The following is a 23,412-nucleotide window of genomic DNA, read 5'->3' as shown; positions in this document are numbered from 1 at the left end:
GTTCCAGGACTCAGTTTCCTCTACAGTAAGCAGCTCCACACAGTAATGTGCACTAAAATCCTTCACCACTGCAGTTTTCACAGGCAGTGCTGTGGCTTCCCTCTAGAAACTGCTTGGAAGCAGTATGAATTTAAATTGAATATATATATATATTAGTAGAACTCACTGGAATAAATTACAGACAATTTAATACTAATATTACTATTAGCCATTGTATTATTGCTAAACTTTAGCAGCCAGGAGCAGCAGAATTCAGAGGAGCCACCTTGCTGTTGCTGCACATCCAGGAACCACATGATGACCAGCAGCAAAAGCCAGATCTGTTCACATGTTAACGAATTCAGCCCAGGGCCCAGGATCTGTACACAAAGGATACATCATTTAAACCCAATTTTGCCCTAAAATGGGGTCTGGATGGTATTTATACACAGTGCAGGCCATCCAGCTGAAGTTAATTCACCTGCAGCTCCTTGGCAGTTTGTGCTATGGGATAATCCTACAGATGAGGGCAGGGTGAAGCCTTGTGATGTGTACTGCTGGTATAAAACTCTTCTGCTTTCAGGGGAATCCTGCCTTATGCCTCTGTACTAATATTACTGCATCCAACTCTGGCTGATCTCCAGAAAATACAACTAAGTGGAGTTTTTTATCAAGTGCTAACTGTATCTAAGGCTACAATTTTCCTGCTTCTTCAGAACAAAGTGAAGATATTCTCCCATTCTGAACCATTTCAGTAAAGGACTAAAAAACCATGAAAAAAAATTAGATTGTTTACTGGGATTTAGTTCTGGTGGATTAGAAAGGGACTGAGGAATAAATAATGCGCAGCATGTCATGTTAGGGCAGACAATAGTGTTGAAGAGTAATAGTAAATGTTTTCTTTGAAGCTTCACATCATTCCAAATGCATCTGAGAATACTCAAACTGCCTGCATGTTGAAATATGGCAGATTAATTTAACTTACTAACCAGCAATAAATATCTAAGAAGTGCTAGGTTAGGACATTTAAACTTCTTCAGAGTTTCAGAAAACAAGTGCAAATGATTTGCTAGAATTAGCTACAAAACTAGGAATTATCTCACACATTGAAATGTCTCTGCTTTCAGCATTGCTGGCTGGAATATCTATTGGAAAAGACTTGCAAGTAATAACATAAATGTTGCTTTTTGTTTAGAACAGCACAATTACAGGAGGCATTAGGCTGTATATTTTAAGAACTCTGGAACAGGAAAAAGAGGATCAAAAGCTCATAAAAATCACCGGAACTGTTGCTTAACTGTACTTTTCTTCTCTCTGCTGAAATCCCAACTCTCCAGCAGTTGCAATTCAGGCCTTGCTGCTCTACTTCCATCTCCTCACCCAGCCTGGGTCCTGGAAATCCGATTGATAAGGTTGAGTATGATACTGCTGGACAGAGCTTGGACCTGCTTCATTTGGCGCTGAGCATGAGGCATCTTCATGCCAGTGTTTGTTGTAAGAGTTCTTTCCAGAGAAAAGATCTTTATTCTTCCTTGAGAGCAAACTTCTCCTCTGAAACATAACACAAATGTTACTGTAGGGGGTGGCCAAGCTGTTGAGCTGTTCAAGTGCAGCTCCTGTGCCAAAGCACCATCCTGTGTGCAGTGAGAAGGGGCCACAGCAGCACACTGCTGGGGGTCTCATGCACACCCCAGCCCAGCTCCATCCACTGTCACCTCCTGCCTGCTGGCTGCTCCCAACCCTCCCGTCCATGTCCAGGAAAGGGAGACTGGTGAATATACACTAGAGGGTGACACCACAGAAGGTCAGCATCCTTGCGGTAGACTATTCATAGAATCGTAGAATGGCTTGGGTTGGAAGGGACCTTAAAGTTCATCCAGTTCCAACCCCCTGCCATGGGCAGGGACACCTTCCACTAGACCAGGTTGCTCGAAGCCATGCCAGGATAGGGGAGTTAAACAAGTTTTGCCATGAGCAGCAGACTTGAGAACCCTGTTTTCCTGCAGTTTTGTGTTGGTTTTTGCCTTCACTCTTGGTTCCTTCAGCCATAGGACCCCAGCCTGGCTGTACACATAGCCACAGCTGGGTTCTTTCCCTAGGTGGAGCAATTACTGGAACCTTCTACTCAGAACAAGGGCTTTTCCTGGAACTTGTTCTGCCCTGTTCAAACTTGTCTGGGACAGCCAGAGAGCTCAAAAATTATTGCAGAATACAGACAGAAAGAGCATGTGCATAAACTTCAGTTCTTCAGGAAGTCAAGCTAGCACTGTCCTTCGCTTCCCCATCAGCCCCAAGGGAGCTGGTGTAGTAACCTCTGGAAATAAAACACTTGGAGCTTTTGCTCTGGCCTGGCAGGGTCCTTGCTCTGTCAGAGAAATGGAAACAATTTAAAATGCAAGAGTCATTCCCTGCCTCAAAACTCAGCTGGATGCTTTTCCAGCCAACACACAAAGATGCCTTTCCCCAAACAGGAATACAGGGCTCAAATAAACAAATGGGATTACGGACGCAAAAAGGTGAGTACCTGTGAAAAACCAGAGAATCCAAAAGAGCACCTGCTCTGCCCTATTTCCTCAGCCACATGACAAGGTTTAAGTTACAGACAGGATAATTTAACAACATAAAGGGCTTAAATGTTAAGCTAAATATTCTACCTCTTGCTGTTCAGGTGGTGGTCCTTCAGCGAACTCTCTCACAGCCTGGTCTAGCTCATCTGGCTTCTGATGCTTGTTCAAAGCAGCCAGCACAGCATCATGAAGAGTTAGAAAGAACCTTTCTTTGGTGATACAGCTGTCAAAGAAATCATTCTTCTCAAAGTCTGCTACCATGGAGGCTATAAAAAATGGGGGAAATAAATAAAGTAGCAAAATCACACCAAGTAGTACAGCTAAATCATTTCACTTAAGTTTAAAACTTATCCTTGGAGATAAGTCAATGTTAGTAAACAAATACTGTACTCACAGTGACAGCCAGCTATAAGGACTGTAATGCCAATATTGTGAAACATATGAATGATCTGTGGAAAGAATTCCATGCAGGCATTAGAGCAATTCTCATTACACAAGTGCACTAGAAGGTGAAAGATAAACAAGGAAATAAAGCCTCTCTTGTAGTGTTTTATCTCCAAAGAAAACCCTTATTCCTGTATCTCAAATCCTGATTTTGAGTTCAGCATTCAACAGCCATCTACATCTGTGCCTGTATCTGTGTCTGTATTGGTATCTGTATATCTCTGTAGATCTATATATCTCTCTATATATGTACATCTGTATTACATATATCATATATAGTCCTTTAACTTGGTGTGAAAGGAATCAGATTTCAGAGAGGATAGATTCTCATCGTTTTCTCAATCCCTGACCCTTTGTAATTAAAACATCTCAAAGTTGGTTTGGGGGTTTTATTAAGTCAATTAAACTTGCTATTTCAGAGAATCACAGAATTTCAGATCATGGGGCTGGAAGGAATCTGGAAAGTCTTTGACTTACCCTCTTCCCCAGTGGAAGGGTCATTTAATGGGTAGCAAGTCAATCTTCAAGGATTTGGGGGCATTGGCTCAGTCCACAATTATTCCCAATAGGTGGGAATTATTAAAAACAAATCTTTTTATTTGTGTTTAATTAAACAAAAACTCTGAGCTACAGAGTTTGAGGGAGATGACTAAGAATCCACCTGGAACTGTATCTTGCTGAGAAGCACATCCACATGACATCTATTTTTACTATAGATACATCTCCATTGGCTCGGATCCCCACTTGAAGACTTTAAAGTCCCAGGCATACGTCAAAGAAAAGGCTAATCAGGGTTTAGTAACATCAAAATCACTCTAGGAGAAGACAGCTGGTGGGTTTATATTGGATGCTTTGAGAGGACAGCATTTTTTAATTGTTCAGTTAGAAGCAAAAATAAACAGCCAAAATGGCAAAAAACCCAAAGTAGACATTTTTATAAATGTCTTTTTAGTTTACATGATTCTAGAGTTGGTCACAATGGAGGACAGGGGTTTGCATCTCTTGTACGCATAGTGGGGCTTCTGTTTGTAAAAATAAAGTGGGAATTTATTGATTTCTGAAACTTCATGGATAAATCTAGTGCCTGTAAAGGTCAGCTGGAAGAGGTGCAGATTGTTGTATATCAGGAAATTTTAGGCTAACAAGAAGCACAAGACATTGGGTAAACTTCCAAGTTTCTCATCTCTGCGCAGTTGGGTTACTTACCTGTTGCAGTAAATCTGAACCTGTCAAATCCACAAACTGCACCATGCTGAAGTCAAAAATAATGGTGTGCACTGGGCAGGGCAGTGGCTGTTGTTCCTGATCAAAATGTACGGAGGAATTATCGATTGCAGAGCCCGGTGCCTGGCAGGCTCTTCTGTCCTGCTCATTCCTTCCAGTCCTAACCCCTCTGTGAAAGTCTGGGGATGCATCAGCAGCTCCCACCAGCAACGTCCTGGAGCTGAGTTTGTCTCCATACTTCGACCAACGTACCAAATTCACTGAAGATGATGAGGACTGGCTGTCTGTGGAATGTCGCTTCACCAGTTTCTCTCTATATAGTATCTAAGATGGAAAACAGAGAGTGCACAAGTGGGTGGACGAATGGGGTTGAGGAGGTGGGAATTTATCTGCTGCAAGACAGTGCTGTAAATCATATGATCATAGAATCATAGAATGGTTTGGGTTAGAAGGGACCTTAAAACTCCTCCAGCTCCAACCCCTGCCACAGGCAGGGACACCTTCCACTAGAGCAGCTTGCTCCGAGCCTCTGTGTCCAACCTGGCCTTGAACACTGCCAGGGATGGGGCAGCCACAGCTTCTCTGGGCACCCTGTGCCAGCGCCTCAGCACCCTCACAGGGAAGAGCTTCTGCCTAAGAGCTCATCTCAGTCTCCCCTCTGGCAGATTAAAGCCATTCCCCTTGGCTTGTCCCTACAGGCCCTTGTCCAAAGCCCCTCTCCAGCTTTCTTGTTGGCCCTTTAGGCACTAAAATAGTTCTCTCATGGTAAAAAACACATCTGAAATAACACTAAATATAGGACAAACACACAAGAGTATGTGAAGTAGCAAGTCATCTTGGGCAAGGCTCAGATGTGGTTAGCAGAGCACCTTCAGCCACCCTATAGTACAGTGGTACCTCATTCTTCCATACTGGAATGGCCTGGACTTCCAGTGGCCTGTGATACTGGAATCTGGAATACTTGTGACCTCTACCTTTCAGAAAAGAAAAGAAGATAAAAAGACGGCCTGTGACCACTGCCTTTCTGGGCAACAGAAGGCTGACCCTTACTGGCTGAGTTCTCTAGACCTTTGATTCATCTGCTTCTTGGACGGCAGCTGCTTACAGAACAAACCAATTTAATCATGTCTTCTTTCTTAATAGTTCCTTTTTCTAAGGCAAGAAAGGAAAAGCCACTGTCTGCATTTTTGTACTTCAGAAGATGATGTTAAATTATCTACCACATCCACTTCCTAAGGACCTTGGTGTTGCAGATGTGTTCCTAACCACTGTCTTTCAACCCATTTCTTGTACAATGGCTTTTACAAATCACATGTAACTGCTTGGGAAATATCTTCTGGAGACTGTCCATTCCATGAAGTCCCTTTCTAAGACATTTCAGAGAATTCAAATAAAGAGTATTTGATATGAGTGACTCTAGAAGATGCACAGTGAACAATTACAAATATGAGAAATCCTCTAAACATGATAATCTTATGATGATATTTATAGCTGTCCGAGGTATTTTGTACTTGCACTTGGCAGTGGAAGAAATTCCTCATAAGCAAGGGAGTTCCTCAATCTATAGGGAGAAATAAGAAAATCCCTACTTAAGCACCTAATTCTTGTAGCTGTGAAGAGAATATGTTGAATACTTCAACTGCTGGTTAAATTTGTCCAGTAAGATGAGCTACTATTACTCTATCACATAAAGTATATGTAAAGAAATACAGTGGTAATGGTTGCTTATTTTCATACAGCAAATATATATATACTTTATATATACATGTACAGCCCTTTGGGGCTGTACTGGCAAGTTAAGCATGGTTTCTTCAGTAATGTAAAACCAGGCACCTCAGAGCAACAGACTAGATAAATACACTGTTAAAGCTGACCGTAGTTGGAGGTAGAGGTGGATCATAGACACAAAAGCATGTACGATCTTCTCTTCCCCCTGTAGTGGCGGCCAGACGATGTGAACTAAAAGCCCTCATTTCACTTACATCTAGAGGCACTGTTTTCACATCCATCTGAAAAAGAAAGGCAGATTTGAGTTTTTATCTCCTTAATGCAGGTTCTTATAAAACTTCTGCTGACTGAAAAAGTGGTATTTACCTTGTTCAACAAATAGGTTTTGAAGCAATTCATGTTGGCAAAAGAGATGGAAGAACAGCATTGGAAGATTTTGATTCCTTCAATCTCCTTTGCCTGTAAAACAAAAGTTGTATCTGTTAGGGTTGTAATCAGCAGAAGCTGGTTTGCCCCTACTGACTGTGTTGTAGCCTGCAGGGTGCTACCCTAAGGATGGAGTCTGGCTGGTCTCACTGTTGACTACCCTGGCAGTGGCATTGGGAACACACGTAATGAGTTCAAACTGAAACGGGAAGTTCAGGTTAGATCTAAGGCAGAAGCTCTTCCCTGTGAGGGTGCTGAGGCACTGGCACAGGGTGCCCAGAGAAGCTGTGGCTGCCCCATCCCTGGCAGTGTTCAAGGCCAGGTTGGACACAGGGGCTTGGAGCAAGCTGCTCTAGTGGAAGGGGTGCCTGCCTGGGGCAGGGGGTTGGAACTGGAGGAGCTTTAAGGTCCCTTCCAATGCAAACCATTCTATGATTCTGTGATTCTCTTGCAATTAGAAACATTCCTCCATCAGATCTATCACAGCTGACACTTGGCCGCTCTGATATAAAATAAAGCAAATTATTTTTACTGCTCATCACAGAAAACATACACTATATCTTTGTCTTACTAACCTTGTCCTTACATTAGTCTATTTTTTGCAAACCATTAGCATAGCAATGGGAATGTACCCACATGGCAAAGGCAAAACTCTACTGCTGTATTGCCTACCTCTGCATGGTGCAGGTCTTGAAAAGAACGTGTTAAAAAGGTCCTGCCTGTTTTCCCATCACTGGGAGAACCTGTGAGTCAGTCTAGTACATGCACAGCCACTGTGAAAACACATGCAGTATGGACAAAACCAGACTGAGAAAGGCAGTTCAGCAAAAAAGAAATGCCAAACAGCTCTGGAAAGGACAGCAGAGCAGCTTCCACCATGGAGGCAGCAGAGGTGGACAAGGCACTGCAGAGGCCTGAGCAGGCTGAGCGAGGTATATGCATCACTTCACACTGCAAGTACTTCAGTGTTCTTCAGATTTTTGAATCAAATGAGCTGACTCTGAATGATCACCCCCAGGCATTGAAGGGAAGAAGCTGGATTACAGAGAAAGATGAAACATTTCTTTTTTGTTTCCTCTTACAGCTTTGTAGTCGGATAAACTTCTATAAATATTCGTGTTTGGAATCTGTCCCAGCATCACCGTCTTCATCCTGAAACAAGAGGTTTATTAGGTTTTCACAGAGAACCAGGAAATACCATCTGTTCCCAAAAGGTTGATCTCCATTTCTCTCCTCTCCACTAGATACACCAACTGTAACTTAGAGGGTGTGAGTACAAAAAGTTATTCACTCATATTCAGGGTTCTTTGAGTAGGGGAGCACTACACAAGCACAGCCTTCAGTCACACTGGTGTCCTCAAGAGTGTATAATGTCCCATTTCTACCACTGGAACATTTGGGTTATTGTTATTACACTAGAAAGCATGTTCCCTTTAGTCTCCCCACCGCTCTCCTCAAAGATGCATTTGGTGGAGGCAGCTGTAACCTGTGCTTGGAGCTGCACATAGGCTGGATCTGATCCAGAGCTCATGCAGAAGCATTAACTCAGGGTTTTGCCTTGAAGGAGAATCTCCTGGTTTGGGGACCATGCTTTGCTAATGGTGCTGCATGATTCTGGGGCAAGTTCTGGTTAGTTTGGGGCATGAGTAGAATAAACATGTGGCTGGCTGGCTGGCTGGTTGCTGGGGAACTGGAAGACTGTACCCTGGTTTATGGAAAACTGTTGTCAAGACACTATTCAAGGCAATCTGTTTGCAGATAACTTCCCATGTTTTTTTGAGCATAATGCCTTCACTGGTAGGAAATTGATAAGCACTAATGTATCCTGAACGTACTATGGACAACAGGGAAACTTAACTGAACTGTGGCTGCAGAAATGCCCTTTCACAATGCTCATTAAATGCCAAGGCAAACCCAAGAGCATAACTGAGCAGAGCTAATGCAGTGAGTGTCAGACAGCAACTGAAAGTCTTCCTGGAGGTATCCTCACAGAGCCACTCTCGATCAGGTCATGAGCAGTTCAGTATTTGCAGAAACTGAGTTACTTCCTAACTCTTTCCATGTTGCTTGAGAGGTTTCAGCCTACCCAGAGAAGCGCTTCCCTATCATGGCAAATCTCATGAGGTGTGGCTTGGATTTATGAATGATTTTCCCATTTGGATTAGCAGCTAATAAACTGAGTAATGCATGCCTGACATAACTTCCCTCCCCTATCACAAACTGAGTTGACGGGGAAGATAGAGCAACTTGGTAGATGGCAGTGAAGACTGAGGAATGTATTTGAAATAAAGGTACAACATCTCATTTTATCCCTATACAAGTGTGTATAGAGATCACCTCTCCTGGCTGATGCCTACAGTACAATAAGCCGCCTTCAAGAGCATGAAACACCTGAAGAAGGGACCATAAACTTGAGGAGTTTACTGGATGGTGACAGCAACAGGTTAGATGTAAGGAAGAAGTTCCTCACTGTGAGGGTGCTGAGGCACTGGAACAGGTTGCCAAAAGAAGTAGTAAATGCTCCATCCCTGATAGTGTTCAAGGCCAGGCTGGACAGAGCCTTGGGTGATGTGGTCTAGGGTGAGGCGTCACTGCCTCTGGCAGGGGGTTGGAACTGCACAATCTGAAGGTCCCTTCCAATCCAAACCATTCTATGATTCTATGATTCTGTGATTCTATGAGTAGGTCATCCAGAATGACCTGACTTAAATATTGATGAAGATGAAACAGCTTTTTCGCTGTCACATGTATAACTCTCTCTAAAACATCAACTCAAAAAAAACCCAGTATTTTGTTTTAAAAGTTATAAGTACCTGTGTAACCTAATGGTGATAAGGAGGAACGCGAATCCTGTGGCGATCACTAAACCCATATCAAGACCAAAACAAAGCACTGCAGCAAAAGCTACCAGCCAAATAACCTTTGAAGGAGAGAGAGAGAGAACATGAGCATTAAAAACATGAAAAATTATCTCTAACTCAGCCCTAGCATTTACAGACTGCAGACAATATAAAGGCCTGGAAATGGTAATATGTGAAAAACTTTGTTGGCACATCTAGACCAACCCAGTCCTGGAAGCAGCTGCAAACATCGCAAGTATCGCAAATTCCAGTTCAAATCTTGAGACGTTTTATCAGGGCCTCAATAGTTAGGAAAACCTACATCATATTGAGGGTCTTTATAAGAAATCCTGCACAAGAGCTGACATGAGCATGTGACTCTGTCTGGCGGCTTGACAGTTGCCTTCTTAAGGGATCTGGGAAGAAATAATAATTTTTCCCTCATAGAACGAATTGAAAATTGATTTGAAGAGATAGCAATACACTTTTCTTCAGGACATATTTCAAAGGACCCCTTTCCCAAGGGAATGGCCACTGCTTTGCCCTGCCCTCGTGAAACATCCATTTCTCCCTTTAAGACACATCCCAAATCCTAGGTGGTTTTCTTGGCACTTACGAAATGATACATATCCTGTCTCCACAGCATGCGGATGTCCCGAAAATTTTGAAGAAAAGGGGACACGTTAAATACCACAATAGCAGCCAGGATACACTGTGCAAATCAAAAGAATAACATCTATTATTTTGTTATTTTTTTGTTTGTAGCCACAAACAGATACCCATGACAACCTGCTTGAAGTTCAAATCTTATCATAGCTTTATTTCCATCATTAGACATTAGGCAGAAGCTCTTCCCTGTGAGGGTGCTGAGGTGCTGGCACAGGGTGCCCAGAGAAGCTGTGGCTGCCCCATCCCTGGCAGTGTTCAAGGCCAGGTTGGACACAGGGGCTTGGCGCAAGCTGCTCTAGTGGAAGGGGTCCCTGCCTGTGGCAGGGGGTGGAGCTGGATGAGCTTTAAGGTCCCTCCCAATCCAAACCATTCTATGGTTCTATGAGTCTATGATTTTATGATTCTGTGATCCTCTTGCAATTAAAAACATTCCTCCAGCAGATCTATCATAGCTGACACTTATGTATAACATTCCTCTGATCTGCAAACCAACTTGAAACCAACATATAATGATTTCACAATTATTTCTGCCAATACAACTTGGACTTCCTCTTGCAATGCTCTGTGTAGTTTCCATTACTGAGTACTTCTGCAGCACTAGGAGAAAGGCCAACACTATCTGCAGCATTGCGAGTTGCTGTTTCAAAGAATGGTTTCAATTTGCACAGGCAGTTCATGGCCAGATTTAAGAAGTTGTCTGACACCATTTGTTGAAACAGACTCTTAGCAAAGAGGAGGAGACTGAAGGGAAGTAGATGGTTAAATTCTGTTTTATCAACTGGTTTTGGGAAAGGGATTTATTTTCCCATCTTACAAGGAGGCCAGGAAAAAAATGTCAGGAATTGGTTCCCTAAGAAAACTTACTGAATAAAAGGAAAGTCTAGATAAAAATATAAGGGGAAAGTGGAAAACTGAGTACAGTCAATAATCCACAATAACAAAATGTTTATGTGTATTGCACTGGCAGTGCAAAATCCACAGAAGGCAGTTTAAGACTCCATGGTTTTAAAATAAACCTCAAAGACTGAGATAGAATCAGAGCTACTAAACCCAAATTTCCATTTGAAAAATTTTATTTACACTAAAGATTTTGAAGCACCCATCTTGGAACTGCTTATAGTGATGAATTTGTTACACAGATGTGCAAACACTTCAAGATGTGAAACTAGAAGTGAAACACAATGTTAAACTTACTGAGACTGGCAGTGAAATTGCAATGCAGTTTTAGGCCATGAAGCTCAGCTTGTACTGATTAGTGAGAGATGGGAGAGAGATGACATACCCATTACCTAAGATGCTGGGCTGCTGAAATTTAGGAGTGTTTAGAGTCATTGCTTTGGTTTGGCCTATCCCTGAAAATAATTTAACTCTAGAGCCTGATTAATCCTTAATGATCCACAAAAATCTTCATATTACGCTTAGAAAAACCTTCATTATATGCCTAAAAGTAAGTAGGCTGCTGCTGGAACTACTTCAGGTTCACTTACATTAGGTATCATCTGGAAAAAGTGTCCTAGCTTCAGCGCAATCACCAGCATCACACATGCTCCAATCGCTGCTGCTAACTGAACAGAAATCCCACATCAGACAGGCCTGGCGGAATCATTTACTTCCTTGTAAGTAAAGTCTGAAAACCCAACTCACCTGTGTCCTTCCACCTGTCCTCTCCTGAATGACAGTTCCAGAAATAGTACAGCTAACAACAAAGCTTTTGAAAAATGAGCTGCAGATATTGCATAGCCCCACAGCTATGAGCTCCTGTAAAACAGACACAGAAGGAAGCACAGCAAACCCCAAACAAGTGACTTACCTTCATAGAAGTAGCTTATCAGGAATGCCTTTCCTTCTGCTCACGCTTACTGGTTGCTCATTTGTGCTGCTAAGCTCATTAAACCTTCTGGAAAGCAGGGCTAAAGGACCTCTCTTAAAACACAGCTGAGTGTTGCGTGGGCCAAACAATTCAGTTCCTCTTTTCAAAGAAACCCACCTAGAACCCCAAAGCTATGAAGCACTGACTTTTGAGCTGCCAAATGGCAAATCTCAGTATGCAGCATAGTGCACCTGGAGAAAAGCTGAGTGGAGAAGACATTCCCTTTGCATTTATCCCCAGAGGCTTTGGGAACTCAGGTCAGCTTCCTTACTGGCTTAGTTCCATTCTAGTAAAGATCCAATGCCATCATAACAAGCTAAACATGCAAAACACCTAATGCTAACTCTAGCACACTGGAAGCTAACATGGTTTTAGCTTAAAAGCCTCTCAATCACTAAGCAGAGAATCCATATACTGGGATAGCAGCCACATACAGAGAACAACTACAGCTGCTCTGGCCATTTACAATTCCAGCTATTATGCTTTTACAGTCTCATGGATTCGTGAGAGCAATGGTCCTCCATGGTCAGTTACAGTACTACATGTGCATGAGATTCATCCCAATCCCTGTGAATATACAACAGCCTCTTGGTCAAAGGCAGCTGTGTTTTTGCCTTCATATTATTGGCTTACAACATCCACTTTCCATAGGAAAGGGTAACAAGTTGTTACAAAACCATCATCTGGCATATCCATTTGCATTTCTACCACTGTCAGGTAGTTAGTGGCTTTGCAAATCAAATTCAGCTTGTTTCTTCTCCTAGGAAATTTACGTGTAGTTGTGTTCTCACCTGATTGCTGGCGATATGGTAGCTGTGAAGTGAAGCATACTTCTCCCCAACAAAAACAAGGAGGAAATAGCTTACAATAGCAATGGAGAAGGCATGTAGTATGACCTTGTTCAGGTTTGATACATCTGGCACTGCAGGAGGCAGAAACCTGCAGAATCAGAAAACAGATGAGTTTAGACCTGAGCTCTGTCCACAGTAACTCCAAATCCAGGATCACCATCACAAGCACCCTGCACCCCACACAAGATGCTCTCAGTCTGTAAGACTTGTACCTCACACAAAATGCAAATTCCTTCCTCTGTGTGCTAGACAAAACCTGAACCTAATGCAGAAAAATGTTGATTGAATTCTACATATGCTTGGAAATGCTGATGCAGTTAAAACTTTTGAAGAGCTATTCCTTTAGTTGTATGTGCCAGTAAAATCAACCCATGTCAGATTTCAACAACAGGCTGAAACATCTATGATCTCTTTCTTATCTCAAAAGTACAACCTCATAAACAGCAAGATAACTAACCTCTGAGGAATCATACTGATCACAGCATTATTAGATTCAGCGTGAAGACGAATGCAATTAGAAATAATGGTGACTGTGATAATCTGGGAAAGAAAACAAGAAACAATACCAGAGATTAGACAGCATTTGCTCATGAAGCTGTACGCAATCTCTGAAAAGTAGTTAATTCCGTAGAGGTATTTAAAGGACTTCAGCACAGATTTGGTGTGCAAGGAATATGTGAAATGTTTTGTGAAATGAAGTATATTATATGCTCTGTTAGTTGTGTTATTTCAGTGGCATTCTGAAGATCACTTACCAAGAGAAGCTCCATAGGAAATGCCATAAGACTACGTTTATAAACTATCCTGAGTGATGCGGTGACTTGTAGTACAGCCATGCTAAGCAAAAATAGCAATATGCTGGTGGCATTAGCCTTTGGGATAGCCAGGAAGAAATGATATAGATTCTGAAAAAGAACCATCACAGAGCGGATCAGAGCAGATACTACAACTATGTTTATACTGCAGGAGGTTGACATAGGCTGCCCTGACACTTGAACTCATCCTCTCTGATAACCGTGGGATCTTCAGTTAGAAAAAGAGAGATGCTAAGAGCATAAAAGCGTTAAAAATGAAATCTATCTTGTCTATCTGCAGATACAGATTTGCACAAATAGCTCAGATCTACTACTGTCATTCTCTCTTCTACACAACCTTCCTGTCAAGCTGATTGACATTATTAAAGTAAATGAGAATGAATTAGCTTTAACTTGTCTTTAGCTCAGAGTCTGCTGCTTTCTTGTCAGAAAGATACTGTGTGCCCAACAGCTTGCCCATGATCATCTATTGAGGAAAAAAGTACCTTTTCCTCTAACCTTTGCCTTTCTACAATTATAGAGGTGCTGAAAATACATTCTAAAGCTATGTAAGTAATTAAAATATGCACACAGCCTTTTCTTCTTGCATCTCACACAATAGGCTCCCTATATAGTTCAAGCCCCCGGGAAGGTGAAGTAAACCACAGCTGAGCCTGGCACAAATATCCCTTAACAACTAAATTAGAATGGAGTTGCCTTCCATTTCTGAAGCTATTCTTTTCTTTCCCTTCCAAGAAACATTCATTTCTTTGACTAATAATGAATTGACTCACACAGAAAATGTCCAGGGGCCTTGCAGGGATGTCAAGCACGATGTCAAAAATAAAGGTAAGCTGTGCTACAATGACATGCACTGCTGCTGCAGTGAGGCAAGCATTGATGAGAGTCTTCGGCATGTATGTTTTTATGAGCCCCAGGCAACAACAGCCCAGCAGCAACTGCATGGAACAAATGAGAAGCGAGATGTGATATAATTCTCAATGTTTAAACCCACTCTTCTTGTTTTCATGTGACTCTTCACTGCCACACATGATGGACAGTTATTTGAACACACCATTTTCATTACGCACAATTAAGTAAGACACTGCCAAACCAAAGCAGGAGCAGTTCACATCAAGTGTGTGAAGTTATGGAGGACTACATAAGCATCCACATATTGCAGAGCACATGAATCTTAAACCCACCATTTCTTTTCCACACAGCATGACAGGAAGAGACAGATCTTCCTGTCCCACTTTGAAATATGCTGAGCTCAGTCTTTGTGGTACAAATACACAAGCAGTTCCAATCCTTCCATTTGTATGAAGAATGCACATAAGGATACATCAATTAAGGATATAAAATAGATTCTTCCTCTACCTGAATGATGCCAGTCAAAAATGTTACTGATGCACTAAGTGTCAAGGCCTGAGAAGGGTCTGAGTAGTTGTCTGGTGAACTATTAGAGGACAAGGTTTGGTTGAAATTAAGAGTCTTCAGAATGTTTGTTGCTGCCATATTTAGGATGCTGAATGAGCCTGGAACCAACAGAACAGAACAGAAAATGGAACTGCATGACATGTTGCAACAAAGCTTTATCTTAAACCCACAGAACCATCTCTTCCCTCCACCATATGCCTGTGCAGTATGAGACAGTCTATTCTCATTCATATATATATATTCCAAATATGTATCATTAATTTTTACTGTTTCTGAGTAAGTACCTAAAGTTTTCAAAGTCCTGTCTGAAAATTCGAGATTCCTACCATTATACAAATGACATCTTCACTTTGTCAGATGCACAACAAGAAGATTTTAATGTAAAGTATAAAAAATTGAGCTGCCTGGAAGAGTGAAAAAGAGAGAAAGATCTGCAACATTATCTAAGAGGCCACAGCTCCACATAAGCACATAGTACGGTAACATGAAAGGCCTTCTCACAAATAATAGCGTTTTAATAAACTAGCTTCTGAACAAATCAAGAGTTCTGTCATGTCAAGAACTGCATGTAGAAGCCCAGAAGCCAAATCATTATTCACATCCTGGGGGTAAATGTGAAGAAGCTTCCACTGGTCCTTTATGTAGGAGCTGTGTATGTGACACTCCAGCATCTCCCTTGCACTGGTGTGAGTGACACAGGAGCTAACACATCCTCAGAGGTACAAAGGACCTCACAGCTGAAGCATGACTGACTTGGTGGAATTCTCACTACAGATGAGCTGCAGAAGTGGAACAACAATGAACTGAGAATCTTGGGGCCTGGATTCTCACCTCACCTAAACAGCATCCGCCTCTTACATGATACAGATAGGGTATCTCACCTGCTTTTTGAAGCAGCACGGAATATAGTCTCCAAGTCCTGTAGAAACATTTCATAGTACAAAACAAAACAAAACTCACCAATTGAGATATGATGTGAAGTCCCAAATATAACATACGTTATGGAGCAGCAGAACGCGGAAAGGAAGCCATTGGTATTTGGCAGAGGTAACCTGGTCAGCCAAATTCCCAGAAGCCCTGGAAAGCAAAGATCTGTTTCTAAAATCAAGTACATTGGGAAGGTGCTCTATCTTTGGTTACTATTTTAAAGGAAAGTTTTGCTGATAAAAACCTGACAACCTTTACAAAAATCCCAGTTCAGGACCTGATAAAGCCAGGACAGTTAGTGACAACAGCTATTGTCTTACAACACGGCCCTTGCTAACTAGAAATCACAGAAGGGACACCTTCCACTAGAGCAGCTTGCTCCAAGCCCTGTGCAACCTGGCCTTGAACACTGCCAGGGATGGGGCAGCCACAGCTTCTCTGGGCAACCACTCTTCATTTAGGCCACCTATTAGCAGGGGACTGTGCATGTGAGTATCTAACAGACCTGATTTTGCAAGGCAGATTTTAAAGACTGTGTTATTTTGTGTGAAGTATAGGAAAATGCTGCTATTAGTTTGTATTTTGAGTAGTGTCCTGTCCTTGAAATGACACCATGTAATGTCTGATTATAGAAAAGAAGATCTGCAAATATGCAAATAAAGAGGTTAATGATTTAAGGAACTTCCCGTGCAACCTGATGATGTTAGATAGAACAGAAGCACACACAGAAGATAGATTATGAAAAGCATGATATACCAAAGGAAACTAGTGTGTTTTTTTTTTCTCTGCCTACCTTGAGGAATCTGAAACATCCCAACACTTAGGCCTGCATGTAGATCCCTCATGATCCATTCTCTGAATCGATAGGAAAACAGCCAGTTCAGGATAGGGAACATCATGAGTATCATCTTTCTGAACCTTCTCCAAGAGAATCTGAAAAGACCCAGGTAACCTAAGCCACAGGCAATGTCTTTTACAGTCTCTGCAGTGCTTTTGCACAGGCTCACGCTCTGCACAGAAGCCACACAGCTGTGGTAGCTCTCTGCAGGCACGGTGTCCTGTGAACCACATAGGCATCAGCCTCCCATGAATCCAGCTGGCACCCAACATGGATCCTACACAGGCACCCCCCTGCTTTTGCATGCCATTCAGATGAACTGCAAATACTCTCATGTGCATTCATATGACAGTCTGTCAGCACTGAATGTATCAATTACTTGACCTCATTAACACCACAGACAAATAGGAGATGGTGTTTTGATTCCTCCTGTCCTGATCTGGAAGAAAAGCATATAAACACCACATCGGGGGTGGCAAAAAACCTACCCCATCTCCAAAAAACCAGTTAAATGTTTCTTGTATGACATGATTGACTAACGGGATGGAAGCAGGACTTGGCCTATGTGATTTAGTTTGTGGATATGGTTTTGAATCAGAATTTCCAGTAGGTAAACTGACTAACCCCATGACCCCATGCTCCTTCTTCCCCTTTTCAATCCCTTGGCAATGTTTGTGATTTTTTATTTACAACCCAAATATAAGTGATGTAGCGTCTGCCCAAGGCTCCTGGCTGCCTTGTGCAGTGGCTGTGGGGACTGAACCCAGGCGACATCACTTTGTTGTCAAAGGTGACTACGCACCAGGCTGACAAGCAGATACAAAATGGAGAACAGAGGAAACACACAAGATAGGGAAGTGGAAAAGAAACAGGGAAAAGAGTATGAGGTAGCAAGGCAGACCCAGTTCTTCAATGACAAGTTGCAGGAGAGAATAAAGAGATTTTCTTATTTAGCATTGAGTGCAATGATAAAAGTTTCCAATAATATTAGCTGTGACTTTAGAGCAAAATTCTCCCTCTGATAGCTGGGCAAGACTTATTTTATTGCACCAGGTGTTTCTGGGTGGACAGACTTTTAATTCTAGACCACATGTCGTAATTCTAAACAATTCAACCTTTTTGACCAAGTCATTTTATTTCTCTGACTCTTTTTTTTTTTTGTATTTAAAGACAGCACTGGAACAGAAGGCTATTGCACAACTTGAAGAATCTCACTATTACAGAGATTAATCTAGATGACAAGTCTTCCTGGTAAGTGAAAAGTAGAAAACACAATAGCAACTCAAACCATGGCTCCATTTGCCTTCACTTATCACCAGGAAATTACTTTACAGCAGTGTAAATCAGACATGACCCACAGTTTTAGGCTGCAGTCCCACATGGAGCTGAGCTGATGTAAGAGCTAGTTATACGGAAAGAGAGAGGTCTGGCTCTCCTACCTTCCTTTCCCTGTGTGGTCCTGTCCCCTCTGGTATAGCAAGCTGATAGATTAGCTCACTACACCTTGTGGAACCTCACCCATAGTAGACTTGAGTCTCAAGTCCTGCCAGGGTCTCAAGACAGTTTAATTTTCAGTGTATGTTCAGTGTAAATGCTGAAACAAAGTCCAGATAAATGATGAATCAGAGATTTTGTATTTACTTTCTTAGGAGGACTGTGTGGAGTAGATATAGCCATAACCATTGACAGTCCACTCTGGATACAAAAAGTGACTCAGAAAGAAAACTGAGATACTTGTTGTCATAGAATCCCAGACTAGTTTGTGTTGGAAGGGACCTTAAGGTTCATCCAGCTCCAACCCCTGCCCACGGGCAGGGACCCCTTCCTAGATCAGCTTGCTCCAAGCCCCTGTGTCCAACCTGGCCTTGAACACTGCCAGGGATGGGGCAGCCACAGCTTCTCTGGGCACCCTGTGCCAGCGCCTCAGCACCCTCACAGGGAAGAGCTTCTGCCTAAGAGCTCATCTCAGTCTCCCCTCTGGCAGGTTAAAGCCATTCCCCTTGGCCTGTCCCTCCAGGCCCTTGTCCCAAGCCCCTCTCCAGGTTTCCTGCAGCCCCTTTAGGCACTGGAGCTGTTCTCAGGTCTCCCCTTCAGGAGCCTTCTCTTCTCCAGGCTGACCCAGCCCAGCTCTCTCAGCCTGGCTCCAGAGCAGAGCTGCTCCAGCCCTCGCAGCATCTCCATGGCCTCCTCTGGCCTCACTCCAACAGCTCCACGTCTCTTGTGTGCTGCTGCCCCAGAGCTGGATCAGGACTGCAAGGGGGGTCTCCCCAGTACACAGCAGAGGGGTAGAATCCCCTCCTACGTCAAACTAAACTAAAGGGGAAGGTGATGAATGGGCATCCTATTTTTTATTATATTTCCTTTGCTGGTTGAACATCAGGAATTCTCCTCTGCTGCCAACAAAGCAGCACAGGAGTCTCACTGCCAAGTGGAGTTGCAGGCTACATTCTGGTGAGTCTGCAGGACTTCTATGGCAGAAGAGATGCTTCTATTACCAGTAAAATGCCCAAAAGAGAATTGTGTCAGATAGAAAGATGAGGCTGTGGAAGCTTTAATGCCTTATCAGTACCTTGGCCTCACCCACTCTCCTCAAGAAACACAAGAACATAGCTCCAAAATAATGAAAAGCAGTTCAGTCAATCTCAATCATACCATGGTGCAACCTTCCATGTCCTCAGCTAAGAGGGAACCGAAAAAGGCTCTTGAAATGTAAGAAGTATTAAAAGGCATAAATCAGAAAACAGCAAATGAAAGCCTGTGTCTGACAGAAGCAATGGATACAACTACAACTGCTGGCAGTTTCTCTTTACACTTCATCTATCCTTCTCTGTCATAATCCCGAAGTGAACAGATGCTTTTGCAGATTGCAAAGACCACCTTTGGTAGTGCAGCAGTCTTGCATGCTTCAGGTGGAAGCTGCTGTAATTGGGTGTTCTGCTTTGGTTACCAATCAGTGCAGTTCAGCATTTTAGTTAGCATCTTTTTTTTACACTTGAGCTTGAAGATTCTCCTTGGTTTCTTTACCCCTGATAAAAACCTAGCATTGAACTCACCTGCAATACAGCCGTCTGTTCTTTCCTGAGATTTGTAGGTCTCTCCCCAAGGCAGAGGGCACTTCTCTTTCATAGTATGCCTGCAAGTGTTCCTCAGTCTGTATTTCTCTTTGGACCCTGTAAGCTGCTGGTTGCCTGCCAGTGCCCATGGTGTTGTTGAGCGCCATGGTTTCCTTCTGACCAGAGTCAGGCACATACAGAGGAACAGCAAACGCTGGAGACCACCAGAAACACCTTCTTGGCACTGAGACTGGAAGAAAGAAACAGGATCACTGATGAAGTATCTACTAAACCCAAACCAAAAAGTGTAAGTTTTTGCCCAAAGTAAGTCCTGTGAAGCCAGTAGTTACAGCAGGGATAAGCAAGGCTCTGGAGACTGAAATCCATGAAAGACATGCTGCTCTTGGGATCAAACAAATCAGTTGCCAAATCAGTTGTAGGAATACCGGGTCCTTCTAGAACTTGTCTTGTTCTTATTTGTCTTGTTCCTACTTTTCCTAGGGAAAAGCAGCACCCCTCTGTTTTGTGATCCCAAAAGCAGGGCTGTGTTTAGGGAACTAAATACAGTCACTCTCCATAAACTTATCACAGCTGAGGAAACAGTTTGAATTCTCCTTGTTTCCAATCTTGGGGAAAAAAAGGTTGAGTCTGAATCATACAGAGAGCAGCTAAATCTGTGGCTGTTAAAATGCCACAACTTGCTGTATAAAACTGGTATCTGATACCATTCAGCTTTTTAAATCCTGAAAATGACTGACTTGCATTCCTTAGAATTTTAGCACCAGGAAGGAGATCTGAATTCAATCACTGTCTCTCAGAATAGGTAAGTTGTGTGTTCCCAAAGTGAATACTGAGTAAAGTAAAAGGCCGGTGCAAGAGCAGATCCAAGATGAAGTTCTCATACCAACAGCTGAGGCAGAAAATAAATTCAAATCCAGAGCTACCAAGTAAAAGTGAATTTAAGAAGGGTGGTGACATGTAGCAACATACTTTTTGCTATGGGCAGAACTAAGAAAGAGGAAATATGAAAAGTCTGCAAGTAGGCAGTTGAAACTCTACTCAGAATGCAGTTTAAGTTTCGAGTAAAAATACTATAGAATCATACAATGGTTTGGGCTGGAAAGGAACTTAAGATCATCCAAGTCCAACCCCTGCCATGGGCAGGGACACCTTCCACTAGAGCAGCTTGCTCCAAGCCCCTGTGTCCAACCTGCCCTTGAACACTGCCAGGGATGGGGCAGCCACAGCTTCTCTGGGCACCCTGTGCCAGCGCCTCAGCACCCTCACAGGGAAGAACTTGTGGCTAAGTCCTAACCTGAACTTGCCCTGTTTCAGTTTGAACCCATCACCCCCTGTCCTATCACTGCACTCCCTGATGAAGAGTCCCTCTCCAGCATCCTTGGAGCCCCCTTCAGACACTGGAAGCTGCTCTGAGGTCTCCATGCAGCTTCTCTTCTCCAGACTGAACAGCCCCAATATTCTCAGCCTATCTCCACATGGGCGGTGCTCCAGCCTCTGATCATCCTCATGGCCTCTTCTGGGATCATCCTCATGGCCTCTTCTGGCCTTGCTCCAAGAGGTCCATGTCTTTCTTATGTTGGGGACACCAGAATTGCACACAGTGCTGCAAGTGGGGTCTCATGAGAGTAAAGGGGCAGGATTACCTCCTTTGACCTTCTGGTCATGCCAACCCAGGATATGGTTGGCAAATCATTGGGATTTAAGTTTTCTCCTCATCTTTAATTTCCTGACCCACCAGGATCAGTTTTTATAGGTCTAATGCTTTGCATCACTGAGATCTGCTACTTCTGATCCAGCAACTCAGTGTAGTATTTACTGTCTTGTGAGACATCCACCAACACATACACAAGTCCCAGTCATTCTAAACCACAGAGATTTAGTAGTAGGCAAGTCTCAAACACCTTCCCTAGGGCACAGCTTCTCCCTCATTTTAAAGAGGAGATAAATCAATGTCTTTCACAGATGAATTTAAGAGCCATTTCTTTCATTAGCTTTTTATAACCAGTCCACACATTTGAAGCCTGAGCTGACATCTTTGAGCACCATCTCCTCTTTTCAAGGCTAGGTAATCAAGAAGCAAAATTAACAAGATGCTAGAGTTGGCAAAGTGAAGGTATTGAAAAGGCACACCAAGAAGTAGTTCTTTGTTAGATGCAAGCAGTGGTAATGTACAGTTTTTCACTCCTGTTATTTGCACTTCAGTGATGGCTCGCAGCAGCAGAGGACAGGGTCCCACATTATTATGCTGCACAGAGAAGGGTTTTGCTGTGGAAAAATGTTTTTAAAACAGAATACGTTTGTCCTGCACAGGACTGCAAATGAGACTCATCTTCTTCAAACTTGAGGTCAAAAGCAATATTTCCTTAAACACAAATCCCTATTTGCTGTGATATTCCTGGCCTGTACAATCACCAGTGCGGCAACAGGGCCAGGGCAGGGATTGTGCCCCTGCGCTGGGCACTGGTGAGGCCGCACCTCGAATCCTGTGTTCAGCTCTGGGCCCCTCACTGCAGGAGAGACATTGAGGTGCTGGAGCGGGGCCAGAGAAGGGCAGCGGAGCTGGTGCAGGGCCTGGAGCACAAGTGTGATGGGGAAGGGCTGAGGGACCTGGGGGGTTCAGGCTGGAGAAGAGAAGGCTCAGGGGGGACCTGATGGCTGCCTACAAGTGCCTGAGAGGAGGATGGAGCCAGGAGGGGCTGGGCTCTGCTCCCAGGGAACAAGGGATGGGACAAGAGGAAACGGCCTCAAGCTGCCCCAGGGCAGATTTAGATGGAGCTGAGGAACAATTCCTGCCCCAGAGGGTGCTCAGGCATTGGAACAGGCTGCCCAGGGTAGGGCTGCAGTCACCGTCCCTGCAAGTGTTCACACAGCGTGGAGACGAGGCCTCAGTGCCCTGGGTTAGTGGTGGCCTTGGCAGTGCTGGGCAGTGGTTGGACTGGATGAGAGTAAAGGGCTTTCCCAGCCTGATTCATTCTATGATTCTGTACTTACAACCTGGTGAAGACACAATGGGCTCCAGTCAAAAACATGCTTAACCTGTAGCACTTGACTTCATGAAGTCTTAAGCATGTACTTGAAAGCAAGCACATACCTCTCTTTGATACTGCAAGGCCTACCACAGTATCGTCTATTCTCGAAACACACACAGGAAGATCAGGGCAATCTGGGCAGGGAGATCGTCACTCGCCCCATTTCACCGGGCTTCCAGCCACTGGAATGGAACAAAGCGTCCACAGGAAGAGCTTGTAAGACTTTATAAGCAGTAGAGCTGCAATTACCCTGATTGACACGGGGCGGGCTGCTGCTCTGCAGGAACACCGGCAGGTCACCCTGCGCCTCAGAAGGGTTTACCTATGTTCCTTCGTTTTGCTTAATGAAAGCACAGCCTGCAGGGACACTGCGCAGGAGAGCCAGGCAGGGCTCGAGCACGGGAGAAAGAGGGGCTCCAATTCCCGAATTACCGCTTCATCGCACCGGAAAACGTTTCCGCGAGGCCCACCCCCACCCGGCAAACCGCTCACACAGGCTCTGCCCCAGGCCCCACCCCTCCGCCTGGGCCACGCGCCCTTATAGACCACGCCTTCCGCCCCGTTCTCGCGAGAGGCCGCCGCGCTGGTTCCATATTGGGTCATCTCTGCGCTGGGTGCCTCAGCTCTCGCGAGAGTTGTCGTGACAGGCGGTTGTGCCTCGCTGTCGCGCGGGGGGGGCAGTGTGTGTTTGTTTGTGTTTGTGTGTGTGTGT

General features: G+C 43.7%; 1 protein-coding gene across 2 annotated transcripts; it reads right to left on the bottom strand.

Annotated features, from left to right (window-relative positions):
* Positions 1 to 757: 757 nt before the first annotated feature.
* On the bottom strand, positions 758 to 19,899 carry SLC26A8 (solute carrier family 26 member 8). 2 transcript variants are annotated; one of them, XM_061442502.1, is made up of 19 exons: positions 19,651 to 19,899; positions 16,553 to 16,692; positions 15,793 to 15,909; positions 14,773 to 14,930; positions 14,187 to 14,351; positions 13,354 to 13,503; positions 13,056 to 13,138; positions 12,539 to 12,686; positions 11,522 to 11,635; positions 11,365 to 11,442; positions 9,825 to 9,920; positions 9,182 to 9,288; positions 7,451 to 7,520; positions 6,309 to 6,401; positions 6,089 to 6,223; positions 4,197 to 4,538; positions 2,941 to 2,995; positions 2,634 to 2,812; positions 758 to 1,530 (listed from the first exon to the last, which is right to left on the bottom strand). In XM_061442502.1, exons 1-19 carry the CDS (start codon positions 19,815 to 19,817, stop codon positions 1,342 to 1,344), a joined length of 2,586 nt encoding a protein of 861 aa, XP_061298486.1. In that variant the 5' UTR covers positions 19,818 to 19,899; the 3' UTR covers positions 758 to 1,341. The 2 variants fall into 2 exon arrangements, with proteins under 2 accessions (XP_061298486.1, XP_061298487.1); XM_061442503.1 differs by lacking the exon at positions 758 to 1,530 and having other exon boundaries at positions 2,675 to 2,812; positions 2,941 to 3,048.
* Positions 19,900 to 23,412: the final 3,513 nt, after the last annotated feature.

The sequence above is a fragment of the Pezoporus flaviventris genome, unplaced genomic scaffold (assembly GCF_033815535.1).
Source record: "Pezoporus flaviventris isolate CSIRO_AGI_PZ_B2104156 unplaced genomic scaffold, CSIRO_AGI_Pfla_v1 ptg000228l, whole genome shotgun sequence".
NCBI classification, from domain to species: domain Eukaryota; kingdom Metazoa; phylum Chordata; class Aves; order Psittaciformes; family Psittacidae; genus Pezoporus; species Pezoporus flaviventris.
The sequence above is the reverse complement of the archived record's forward strand: the minus strand, read 5'-3'. Positions and strand labels throughout refer to the sequence as shown.

Coding starts and splice junctions, on each gene's coding strand:
- SLC26A8 (XM_061442502.1), bottom strand. CDS start 19,817: ATGGCGCTCAACAACACCATGGGCACTGGCAGGCAACCAGCAGCTTAC. Junction 6,402..7,450: donor GTTTATCCGACTACAAAGCT/GTAAGAGGAAAC, acceptor TTTGTTTTACAG/GCAAAGGAGATTGAAGGAAT. Junction 1,531..2,633: donor CACCACCTGAACAGCAAGAG/GTAGAATATTTA, acceptor GTTATGTTTCAG/AGGAGAAGTTTGCTCTCAAG.